At 33.0% G+C, this 12942-nt stretch overlaps 1 protein-coding gene across 2 annotated transcripts in view; it reads left to right on the forward strand.

Annotated features, from left to right (window-relative positions):
• LOC114324607 (T-box transcription factor TBX20-like) overlaps positions 1-12942 on the forward strand; it is a 227211-nt gene that overhangs the window by 160366 nt on the left and 53903 nt on the right. For both annotated transcript variants that reach the window (XM_050655194.1, XM_050655195.1), the window contains exons 3-4: positions 782-1055; positions 3340-3501. In XM_050655194.1, the coding sequence (XP_050511151.1) occupies positions 782-1055; positions 3340-3501 (436 nt within the window). The remainder of the gene's footprint in view (positions 1-781; positions 1056-3339; positions 3502-12942) is intronic.

The raw sequence follows: 12942 nt of genomic DNA on the forward strand, positions 1-12942 counted from the left end.
TGAATACAGAAAAAAATTAGCAAAGTGCCGAAAGCAGAAAGAAAAAACGGAAAATGGAAAGAATAGGATAGAAAAAGTTAACAGTATACGGTAGAGAAGAGAGATAGGATGAACAAAAGGATTATTGATACGAAAAAAACATGGGAAGCTTCACAAGGGAGATAAAAAACTAATAAATAGTAAACAGCACATGCAAAAAGACGAAACAAAAAGAAGATAGAAAAAAAGGAAACATACACATTAAAAATGGATTGAAAGTAGGAACAACGAACGTAAGAGGGATCTACGAGGAACATGAGCATTAGAAATTTATATAATATAGGTTATAATATAATAATGATGGCCTTACAAGAAACCAAGCAGCGAAGCAGCTGAAAAGTGAGATAGTGAAAGTTGGAAAAAGTAATCCTTTTAAAAGTGGCGTGTCAAACATACAGTGGCGTGTACATGGTTCTGCGAAAAAACTTTTCCATTTGAAGTATTCGACAGATTTCAGCTTTGACTACCAGCGCAACCAACTTTTAGATATTTTTTCTTTTTTCTAATATATACGATATTTTAGAGTGGACACTTCAAAATGAAAAATAAATCTCAACTGATAGCAAACAAAGCAAATAAACTTTTGTTTCTAAAGGCAACTTGATTGTATTTTGTTTTTGCGTTAAAATTAAAACCAATGAATTTTGGACCAATCCTTTTAGGACGTACGTTATTATTGTTTGTTTTATCATTTGGTTGATTATTATTAATTTATTTTAACAATAAATATTTTTTATTGCAGGCGCATGTTTCCTACCGTTAGAGTTTCTTTCACTGGAATTCGAAACGAACAAAAATATGCCGTACTGCTAGATATAGTTCCTGTAGATAATAAAAGATACCGGTACGCTTACCATAGATCGTCGTGGTTAGTAGCGGGGAAGGCTGATCCTCCTGCTCCATGCAGAACCTGCTCGCACCCCGATTCACCCTTCTCTGGAGAACAGCTCAGGAAACAAGTCGTGTCTTTCGAAAAAATCAAGTTAACCAATAATGAAATGGACAAACATGGTCATGTAAGTATCTGCTTCAAATGTTTTCTATCTATTTTCCGGTTTTTGAAGCGTACAAGCTTGTCTTGTAGAGATGTATGAAGTGAGTAACACCAAGCTGCAAGGTCCCATCTCTTGCCGTAGTGCTCAGGCAGAGATCTATCCAATACAAATATTGTATTCTAGTCTAAGTAAGAGATCCTCTAGATTTTACACTACTACATTATCCTTGTTGTTTCATGACTAAGATTTAAACTATCGATCCACTAGATCATTTATATTGAAGTGAATGTGACTGACCATCTTTTGGCAGTAATCCATTAGTTGATAGTACTTATACCATCGCAAAATGAATTATTACCAGATAATTGGCTAAAGGCAATAATATGCTTGCTTTAAAATGCGAACATGCTTCGAATTGCATGCACGGCTCGCTGCAGAAATGTCTCTGTTATAAATGAAATTAAACTTAATCATCGTCTCTCTAGTACTGTTTATTTTAAAATTTTAGTTCTTTGGAAAATGGAGCGATTGGCGGTCCAAGGAAGGCCTCAGAATCAACGCCAATGCGGCAGATCTCCAAAGCGATGGGCAAACATTACAAAAAAGCTTCTCAACAAACAGTATACTGGGACAGTATATGTAGCAGATGGCTGCGACTAGCGGAGAAATATCGTTAATCAAACTATCCGAGCTGCTGAAGCTCAATGATGAATCACAACACATCTGCTAAGACGTTAATGACTATGATGATGATGCTCGCATAAAAAGAGTTATGAACTTGATTGTAAGAACTATAGAGCCATTCTTATGTTAGTATCTGCATAGAAAATATTCTGAGCCGTACTTTTTGAGAGATTTCAACTGTTTACAAGAGATATTACTGACCATTACACATAGGCAAATTTTAAACAAAAATAAAAGTAATTGTCGAAAGAAACTGGCATCAAAACAGAGAACAGTGAAAACCTTGAAAACCTATGGGGAGGCCTTTGTACAGGAGTAGATTTCAATATCAGGCTGAAGGAAAAAAAGAATATGACTTCAATAAATGAGTTTTCATTTAGTGAGCTGGGTCTTGATATGAAATTTTGTTCATTTACAGAGTACAACAGGCTTTTTAGGCATAGAGAAAAAAGTTATGTTTGTGTGCCTGTAAGTTATTTCTACAGATACAAATTCTACAGATACAGATTTTGAAAATACTTAATCATCTTCTATTTCCTGTTTCTGTTCTTCTGTTCAAGATACCTACTTTCTTCAAGTTCTTCTTCTTCTTTCTCTTCTTGGTACCTCTATGGAAGGTTGTCACTCCAACTTTTGCGCTGTCGGGCGATACTTCATTTATCGATTGGTGATTTATCTCTTGCTATTTTTACCACTCGTGTCTCCCCCATTCTCTTTATGTAATTATTCTATTCTTTTTCGTATTTAGCGTCCATTCGTTTATACACTGTACTTTACATTTGTGTTATGTAATGTTCTCACTCCTCTGTATTTCCTGTAATTCTTATAAGTACCCTCATTACTGTCGTTTCCAGTAGTCCTTTGGTTGTGGCTGTATCGGGTCTTGTTTCTGATCTCAGACTCAGAAGTAAATTCTTGACTTCATCTCAGTGTTAATATGTCTGTTTCGCCATATAGTGTCATTAAGACATCCTGCTAATCTATTTGCTTTTTGTACACCCAACAAAACTCCGCCTGTAGTTTTGTTGGGTAGATAGAGTAGCTCGACAGACTTGTTGCCAGTCCCAAATCCGGATAAAGGAGGAGGGGTTCTACAGCCAGGTTAGCACCCTACTGATACACTTTAAAACCATACAGCTCGTAAAATTATGCCTCGAAATAGGAATGATTTCTTCAAGTTATTCTCAGATTTTGTATTATTTAATTATTTGTGCCTTGGCATAAGTACATATATCATAATTTTAGGTTGTTTGTATCAATCATGACCTTCGTGTTCTTATTCTCCATCCTTCCCCACTCGTTATCGATGCCAAAATGTTTTTCACCTTCACTTCTACTGTAACCGTACCGTTTCACTACTCAGCTCTATTTTGTATGCATTTCTTTTGTCAGTCATGTGTGCTCATCACGTTCTTCCCATAACCATATTCTTCTAAATGACCCTTAAATAAGTGATCATTGATTTTCTGAAATTCAAATTTTCTTCTCTTTCTAAAAAAAAGAAAGATTGGAGTCATAACCTTGTCTTAATCCTTGAGTAATTGCAAATTCCGGATGCGTTTTCCCAACCTTGATATATATTTTTATCCATAATTTTAACTGCCTTTACATCTTGTTTTAGCTGGTGTTAAACTCAATGCATAAATATCAACCTAGGATTCACCTAGTGAAACGACCGGAAGGTACGGCTGGTGCAGTAACGGATTTGGAGAATGAAGAGTACAAAACCTTTATATTTCCTGAAACAATCTTTACGGCTGTTACAGCATATCAAAATCAACTGGTAAGTCTGTTATGTGTTATTAAAATATTGTTCTTTATTCTTCTTCATACGGTGTCTAGAAAAAAATTTTTGTGGCAATTTTTGTGTAGCATTAACCATTCTTTCAGAATCAATGCTTGAAGCGAGCGACGATTTTGAGCGACGAACTTCCGCGTACGAAATAAACATTTTAAATAAAATTTTCAACTTGGCAAAAAAAATTCGATATCTATACGTACTCGTATTTCTAAACTCTAAAGTTCCTTTCTACATGATATTCTAGGCCTTGGCATCTTGCACATTACCCATTTTTCAAAGGTCTCCAGCTGCCTCCTAATGTTGATTTTTGACGTCCAAGCTTCAGTTTTATACAGCAAGAGTACATCAAAGAACGAAGATATATTATGACATTAATTACACATTAATAATTGAACATTAACATAATTATTTATACAGGGTATCTAAGAATGAAATTGTTTAATTCAATTAATTGACACAAAAAGAAACATGTATGTAATTTATTTAATTCAAAATTACTGTCACAAAACAGAAAAAAATGTTTTTTGATAAATAAACATTGCTTTTAGCTTGATTTCAGTATTCAATCTGCCGCCCATCTGTATCTTGGTAGCTTGAATATTGAATGTAAGCAACAAACAATGTTTATTTATCAAATAAACATTTTTTTCTGTTTTCTGTCAGCAGTATTTTGAGTTAAATAAATTACACGCATTCTTCTTTTTATGTCAATTAATTTAATTCAAAATATTTTTTCTTGGACACCCTGTATAAATAATTATGTCAGTATTAATATTACTGAATAGGGAATTGAATAATCTTTCAAATGAGCTGACACACGACCCCTATTCCCTATTTAGAAATAAGGACTGATGAAGTGGAAGGGAGGGGGTTGACAAATGACAGATGTATGTACCGTAAAAATGTGTCCCCTTTAGATCAAAAATCGACCTGTTTCGGCATTTCCTTAAAATCTAATGACTACTGTCAAATATCGAGATGGACTGTTTTCTTGGGCCCACACTGTATACTATAGTGAAAATAGAAAACGATAAATCACTAGCAGAAAGATGATCAACAGGAAAATAACTATGGTTAAACAGTTTTGTAAAGGAGGAATAAAGCGAAAAATTAATAGGTATGTTGAGAACATGCAGTAAGAAGAAAGAAAGGAATAAACTATTCTTGTGAAAAATGTAGGTTTAAACCACACTTTGACCTTGAAAGCATTCTTGTAAATTGAAGAATTTTCTTTACTAAGCTGTGACTAAGCTTTAGATGTACAATTGTTACTGGCATAAAAAATTGATAAAAAAGAGGAAAAAAGCCAAGAAAACTTTGTGTGAGGAACAGTTCCCTCTCTAATTGATTAACTTGAGTAAATATTTCAAGAACCTCGTAAGACGCTCACTGACACTCCTGGCCATGTTTACAGCAGCCAAAATAACATAAATTAATTACAGCGAATCCACAGACGAAATCTGTTTGAAAACATGTTGTGTCCATTAGAAAGTAATTTATGATAACTGGCGGAGTGAGGAGGTGTTGCAGCTTTTCATCGAAGGTTATATTAAACGACAGCTTAACCGTTTTATTTCTTTATATGTCATGTAAATGTACAAGCTGAATATAGACCAGGGCATTTAGAACAAAGTAAATAGATTTTTAAATACAGCAACCTCTTCTTCTTGTTGTAGTTCCTTCTCCTATCGGAAGTTGGCTATCATCACAGCTATCCGTACCTTATTGACGGCTGCTCTGAAAAGATCTACTGAGCTGCAACTATACCAGTCTCTTAAGTTTCTCTGCCAGAAACTTCTGCTTCTACCTATGGATCTTTTACCCTGCATTATGAGCCTTAACATCTCATATATCGCACCTCTGGTAATGTGGCCCAAATATTCCAGCTTTTTGTTTTGATGTTCTCATCTAGCGTTAGGTCTCCCGATCCTTTTGTAGCCTTCTTAACACTTCTTCATTCGTATCTCATTGGATCTATGGTATCTTCAAAATCCTTCTATAGCACCACATCTCAAATTCTTCCAACTTCTTTATATTGTCTACTTTTAGTGTCCAGCTTTCCATTCCATACAACAAAGTCGAGAACACGTGGCATCTTAAGACTGTTATCCTGAACTCCAGCTCTCGATTAACAAATATTTTTTCCACTTTTATAAATGCTTATCTTGCAATTTCAATGCGTGTCGAAAGTAATCTGTTTGGACCAATTTAGTTTCGATAACTCTCGAACCTCCAGATGACGTGCCTTAGCAATGACATTGGGCACCAGGTGCTCCGGGAGTCAGTTCTGATGGCGTATTATTTGGCGCCACTACAAAAACCGTCTAGTAATCAATTTGCATGCATTTAGTGGCGAAAAACTTCGAAACTCCAGTAGATGACGTTCCTTAGCAGTGATGGTGAGCACCAGTTGCTCCAGGAGTCGGTTATGATGACATATTCGTATTCAGCATCCCCAAAAAAACCCCGTGTAATCTGTTTGCATCTCTGTCTCTTGCAATCCTCTGACACGTGTTTTTAGGTTTACCCGTTATCAAAGAAGCTTTGCAAGAAGACTGAATTGAATCAAAACGCACGGAGTGGTGGTAAATATTCTACCAACGTATGCCTTTAACGACCTCTAACGAGATGTTTGCATCAATTTATTGCCGAAATCACTCGAAACTCCTGTAGATGATGTAACCCTAGATACCAGGTGCACCGGGTGTCGCTCTGATGACATATTCGGTTTTAGTAACCCCACCAATCCCGAAAGCCCTCGAAACTCTAGAAGATGACATGCCTTAGCAATGACACTGGGCACCAGACACTCCGGGGGGTCGGTTTTGATGGCGTATTCGTGTTCAGCGACTCCAAAAGCCTCCAAGTAATCTGCTTGCATCAATTTATTGCCGATAACCCTCGTACCTCCAGAAGGCATGCCTTAGCAGTGATCCTAGGTACCAGATGCTCCGGGGGTCGGTTCTGATGGCGTATTCGTGTACAGCGACGCCAAAAACTCTCAAGTAACAAAATCTGGCCATTAATATGCTTATTTTGATATATTTATGTACTTTTGGATGCATTTTAAAATACAGTTATGTATTTCCACCCATTTTTCTATTCTAGAGTTGTTTCCTGAACGCAATGGAAAAAGTTGCTGTAGTTAAAAAAAATCTCCAGATGCTCTATTTAAAAATCGATTTATTCAGGTGATTTTTGTTTTAAATGTCTTGGTCTAAATGTACAAGCTAAATAGGTACCTATCTGATCTTTTTTTATTCTCTTTGTTTTAATTAGTGGGAATTTTCAATCTAAATTTAATTAACAACCGATATACAGGGTGTCCCGAAAAGAATGGTCATAAATTATACCACAGATTCTGGGGTCAAAAATATGTTGATTGAACCTCACTTACCTATAAAACAATACAATAGTGCACACAAAAAAAGTTACAGCCCTTTGAAGTTACAAAATGAAAATCGATTTTTTTTCATATATCGAAAACCCTTCGAGATTTTTCATTGAAAATGGACATGTGGCATTATTATGGCAGCAACATCTTAAAAAAAAAATTAAAGTGAAATTTGTGCACCCCATAAAAATTTTAAGGGGGTTTTGTTCCTTTAAACCCCCCCAAACTTTTGTGTACGTTCCAATTAAATTAATATTGTGACACCATTAGTTAAACAAAATGTTTTTAAAACTTTTTTGCCTCTTAGTACTTTTTTGATAAGCCAGTGTTTATCGACCTATTTTGAATATTTGTCGAATCCACCACATATTTGTATATGGTTAAATACGATTATAGAGACCTGTTAATAATCTGAAAATGTATTTATAATTTACATTTTTAGGTATATTTTGAAAAAGAAGCCATATCTCGATAAAAGGTGATTTCTCAAAAAAAGACTAAGAGTCAAAAAAGTTTTAAAAATACTGTGTTTAACTAATGGTACCACAATAATAGTGTAATTGGAACGTACACAAACATTTGGGGGGTTTAAAGGAATAAAACCCCCATAAAATTTTTATGTAAATATATTAAAAAAGAAGCCGCATCTCGATAAAAACTGGCTTATTGAAAAAATAATAAGAGTCAAAAAAGTTTTAAAAACGTTGTGTTTAACTAATGATAAAACAATAATGAATTAATTGGAACGTATACAAAAGTATGGGGGGGTTTAAGGGAACAAAACCCCCATAAAATTTTTATGGGGTGGACAAACTTCACTATAATTTTGTTTTAAGATGTTACTGCCATAAGAATGATACATGTCAATTTTCAATAAAAAATCTCTAATAGTTTTCGATATATTGAAAAAAATCGATTTTCATTTTGTAACTTCAAAGGGCTGTAACTTTTTTTATGAGCACATTTGTACTAAGGTAAGTTAGGTTCAATCGAACTATTTTTGACCGCAGAATGTGTGGTATAATTTATGACCAATCTTTTCGGGACACCCTGTATAAATGGTCACCAATATGGTATACCTAATTAACAATTTATGATACAATAGAATATCAACGTTTATATCCAAATAGTAATTATTATTCTTGTTTTATATAAATGCCGAGATTTAAATACACCTCTATCCAATATCCAATCAGGCTTTATAGTAAATGCTGTTGCCACCAGTTTCTAAAACTTCACAGTTTTCTCTCTGTATAGTAATGGATCAAAGATTCAGATCTTTAAACTGACCCGAAAGAACAGCTTATCGAAATTATTCCGACGATAATAGGGTCTTTTGTTTCAATAATAGAATGGAAAAAGAAAGGAATTATTTCTAGATTATCGTTTCAAATCAGTTAAGTCTCAAATGTAGTGCAGAAAATCGTTTCGTAAATGCCTACACGAGGGCACGAGTCCAAATGACTGGAAGAATGCAGTGATTTTCATGTGAGACAAAAAAAGTGACATTACTAAAATTAGAAAATTATATACCCATCAGCCCCTTGATACACATGTACAAACTCTTTATGAAATTCTTAATGGAGACAAAATATTTTTTAGAATGCAAACTGTAATATTTTTTATCTGATTACTGAAAAAAAGGCACATTAATAAGTACTATACAGCCCCATTATGTTGTTTTCATCGATTTGAGGAACTTCTTTGGTTATCTCAAATACTCAGATACGAATTGATCGACCGCCCACTGCATCACCTGATTTAGTCACATGTTACTAGTTTCTATTCCCCAAAGTAGTTTTAAAACTAATAGTGAGACCATAACCGAAACTTGGCTCTATTTTGGATAGCCCAAGGAATGTTATATTTCATAATGAATAAAAAGTTAAAAAGCCGTGCCGTTGTATATTAAGTCAAAAAGGGTTGAACAATAAACGGGACAGGCATGTTTTTCTTACTTAAACTAAATTAATGTTAAATCATCATCAGATATACAACTTTCCCAGTCTACTTTTTAATTCAAATATTTATTATATTACAATCAGCGACACAACACAGAATGTTCTGTTTATTAGGTAAACGCTTTTCTTTAGTTCAATCGTTTATGTCAAATCTTTATTAGACGTAATTTGACTGTCTTTTCTTCAATGCAAATTAATAAAAAATTGCAGACATACACACTCGCGGAAGCAATACACGAATAGTCAATAAAAGATTGTTTTTGTTTATTAATTGTTTAAATAAAAAACGATTTTAATTGAAAATGCTTAAATTCTCTTTATTTTTACAATGTAGAAACTTGAAACTTTTACAGATTGTGGCTAATTATATGAACTATACATAATTTCACTTTTATGTAAATTGTTTACGTTATGCTTCATAAATAAACAATAAAGTTTTAAATTTTTTGCCGGTTCCGACTACTCTTCATATTTGTACATCATGTTTATAAACATCCTAAGCGGCGACGATTTTGAACGCTTATATATTTGTTTATATAAAACTCGAATTCAAAAAATTCGTGTTTTTATCGTAGTCTTAGAAAAATTACCGGTAGAGACGTTTCGTGCTATAATTAACATTTTTTTATGGCCTTGGCATAGCCAATTGACCAGACTATTTTGGAATTTGTATTCACAGATCTACAATCAGAGTTCGAGTTAGTAATAAATTAAATTAAAAAGTTTGACTTGTTTTGACTGTTACTGTTTTTTTTTAATCTTTTTTATTTTTTTTTCTTTTTCATTTTTTATTTTTGGTCTTTTTTTTTAATTTCATTATATTACTTTTTTTTGATATGGTATATAAATTTTAAATTTTTATTTTGTTTTTTCTTTTTTATGTTAATTTTTTTTATTTATTTTTTTTGTTTCTTTTTTTTCGTATTATAAGATTTATTACATTATTGATGTGTTTCCAGATTGCTTACAAGTTTCATCTTAATTCTATGGTTAGTACATTATATTGTTTAAAGTTTGAATTTACATTTTTTAACTAACCGATAAATACAATTAAACATTTCTACGTTTCCAGAGAAAATTAGTTCATTTATGTGAAATGGGAAACAGACATTTAGTTTTCGTAAGTCTTCATAAAAATATGCAATATTTCCCTGTTCGTTTTCACATTCTAATAAGATATGTGTTAAATCTCCATATTTACCACGAGTACAGTTTGGAGTGTCTGATAGATTCATTTTGTGCATTCTTGCAGGTGTTAGAACATGATTTGACCTTAGCCTATTAATAGTTTTAATAAAATTTCGGTTGGACTCTGAAGAAAACCACCTTTTTTGAAGAAGTGTGGGTTGCCAATGTTTAAAGATTGACTCTCTTTCTGATTCCGTATAATTGGATTGCCATTTTAATTTGAGCCAATGTTTACTACATACATCTATATCTGATATCGGTAGAATGTTGATGTCTATGTTTTCTCCACTTGATAATGCTTCTTTTGCCAAGGCATCTGCTATTATATTTCCCTTTATCCCTGAATGGCCTTTGATCCAAGCGATAATAACTGCCCCTCCGAGTTTTGAAACCTCGTAGTACAATTTTAAAATCTCTATATCAAGATGAGTTAATTGCTTGGATTTATTAGTTAAACATAATCTTTCTACTGCACTTTTACTGTCTGTAAATATTACACAGTTCTTCAATTTCTTTTTCAAAACGTGAGAAAGAGCAAACTTTAAAGCCAGCATTTCGGCTGTGTAGATGGTAGCTTCATCAGGTATCTTATATTTATACTGTTGTTGTTGTCCAGAATACTGTTGGTATACTGTGTTATTTCCTTTTTTTGAGCCGTCGGTAAACAAATAATAATAATTAGCCCATCTCTTCTGAATTTCTACGTTAAACATGGGACCTTGGACATCACTAAGAAATTCTGTCTTGATTTTTGTTGAGAACAATACCTGAGGTTTTTCAGTATAAACTGGTGGAATATGACCCTTATAAAGCACCTTTTTGAATTTAGAAAGATTTCTGTAGCTTTTCGCCACAAGTGGAGATTTTTGAAGTTATACTTCTTTACGGGCGTAATGACGGTGAAATTTTATATGGGAAAACCTAGCGACCGGGCGCATGCGCATTATAACTTTGTTCTGATTGGATGTTCAAATGACATGACAAAAATTATCCAATATGGCAGCTGTGGGACTGTGCATGGTTTGGTTATAATGTATGCTTGTTGCGTTTTAAAATTTGTAGGAAGAGAAACAACAAACAAAAAGTTAGTTAATGGTTATACTGCCTTTTTAAATAGTTTTCATGTTATATTTTTGGACTTATTTACATAGAAGAGATGATTGTTGCATGCCAATGTGAAAGCTCATCAAACTGTGCCTAGTATGAGTGCCGCAGATCTCGCTTATTCAAAGCTAAAGAATATTTCACTGGTAAGTGTTTTATAAATAGTTGATCAAATTTTGTTATGATATTTGAACATAGCCACTTGGCACGACGCAAGTGATTGCGAAATTTATTAGTCGTTATACGGGCTCCGATACCTACCTTGAACCTACCAAAATACATAAGTAGTATGTAATACTTTTATTTTACACCTTAATATTCACCTAATATATTGTCTTCTTACTCTATGTTTTGTTGTATTTTTTCAATTCTAAATCATTTCAATTCAAAATCAAAATAATTTGATTTACATAAGTTAAAAATGTCAAAAGGTTAATCTGTTTAGTTAGACGATCTTCGCACATAATGACAAGCTGTCTCTGTGGCGAAGTTTTAATGCGGGTGAATCCCAATACAACGCAAATACCAGCCGAGTGGTAAGTTGGTTCGAATCCCAATAGAAACTTTTATTTTTTTATATTTTTTTATACATTTTATGATTGTAAGTACCTATATTTATTATATAATTTTATTTTCAGAAAATACGTATTTAGTTAAAAATTTTTCCGACAATTAATGTTCAGAAATCATTTGTGGCATTTTTAATGTGTTTTTTGGCATTGTTTTAATAAAAATTTTTGAGAAGTAGTAAGTATAAATTAATTTAATATTTAAATAAAATATAAATAAAAAGTATATTAATTTCGTTTATAATCATATAACCATATAATAGAAGTATAACTTCTTACGTGCGTACAAAGTACACACACATTCTTTTTTTCTTAAACCAATAACTTTTAGTCAGATCTAAAACAGCCAGATTATGTATATCTTTGAGAAATACTTGGTCTCTGCTAATGGTACGAGCTATATATTTATCGGTAAGATACTGCCGCCGCAAATTCAATGGAGGTTCAACAGCTTCAATTTCCATTACATTAATTGGTGTAGATTTAAGATACCCAAGGCACAGGCGTAGGAACTTATTTTTCTGTACTTCAATTTTTGATAAATGTGTGTTCGATCGAAGCGTTTTCATACAAGTGACAGCTATAATCGAAAAGTGGCCGTATCATAGATCGATAAAACATTAAACTAATGTTGGGATCTGCACCCCAGTTGGTTTTACAGAAAGCCCTTAGGATATTCATAGCTTTTTCGGTTTTTTGATGATATGTTGTATATGATCTTTCCACAAAAGTTTTCTGTCTAAATAAGTTCCCAGATATCTGACACAGTTTTTAATTGGAAATTTGAATTGACCACAATTTATATATCTTTCTGGAATTCTATGTTTTCTAGAAAAGAAGCAGATTTCTGTCTTGGATTCTGATAACGTTAATCCATTTGATTCATAATATGCATGTACTGATGAGATGGCTGTTGTTAAATTATTTTTTGAAAGATCAATTGATTTGTTTGATGAAAAAAGTACAACATCATCTGCAAATTGTAGTATTTTGGTGTTAATTGGAACAATGCCTTCTAAATCTATGTTGTATAAAATATATAAAAGTGGGCTTAATATGCTTCCTTGCGGCAGGCCTATATTGGACAGTCGAGGAGGAAAAATGTTTTCATTGATTTTTTAAGTAAGTCAATCTCTCTGAGTACAAAGTTTTCAAAAAAGATGTTATAACTATAGGTATCCCGACTGACAATAACTTTTGTTCAAGG

The sequence above is a fragment of the Diabrotica virgifera genome, chromosome 1 (assembly GCF_917563875.1).
Source record: "Diabrotica virgifera virgifera chromosome 1, PGI_DIABVI_V3a".
In the NCBI taxonomy this organism is placed as follows: Eukaryota; Metazoa; Arthropoda; class Insecta; order Coleoptera; family Chrysomelidae; genus Diabrotica; species Diabrotica virgifera.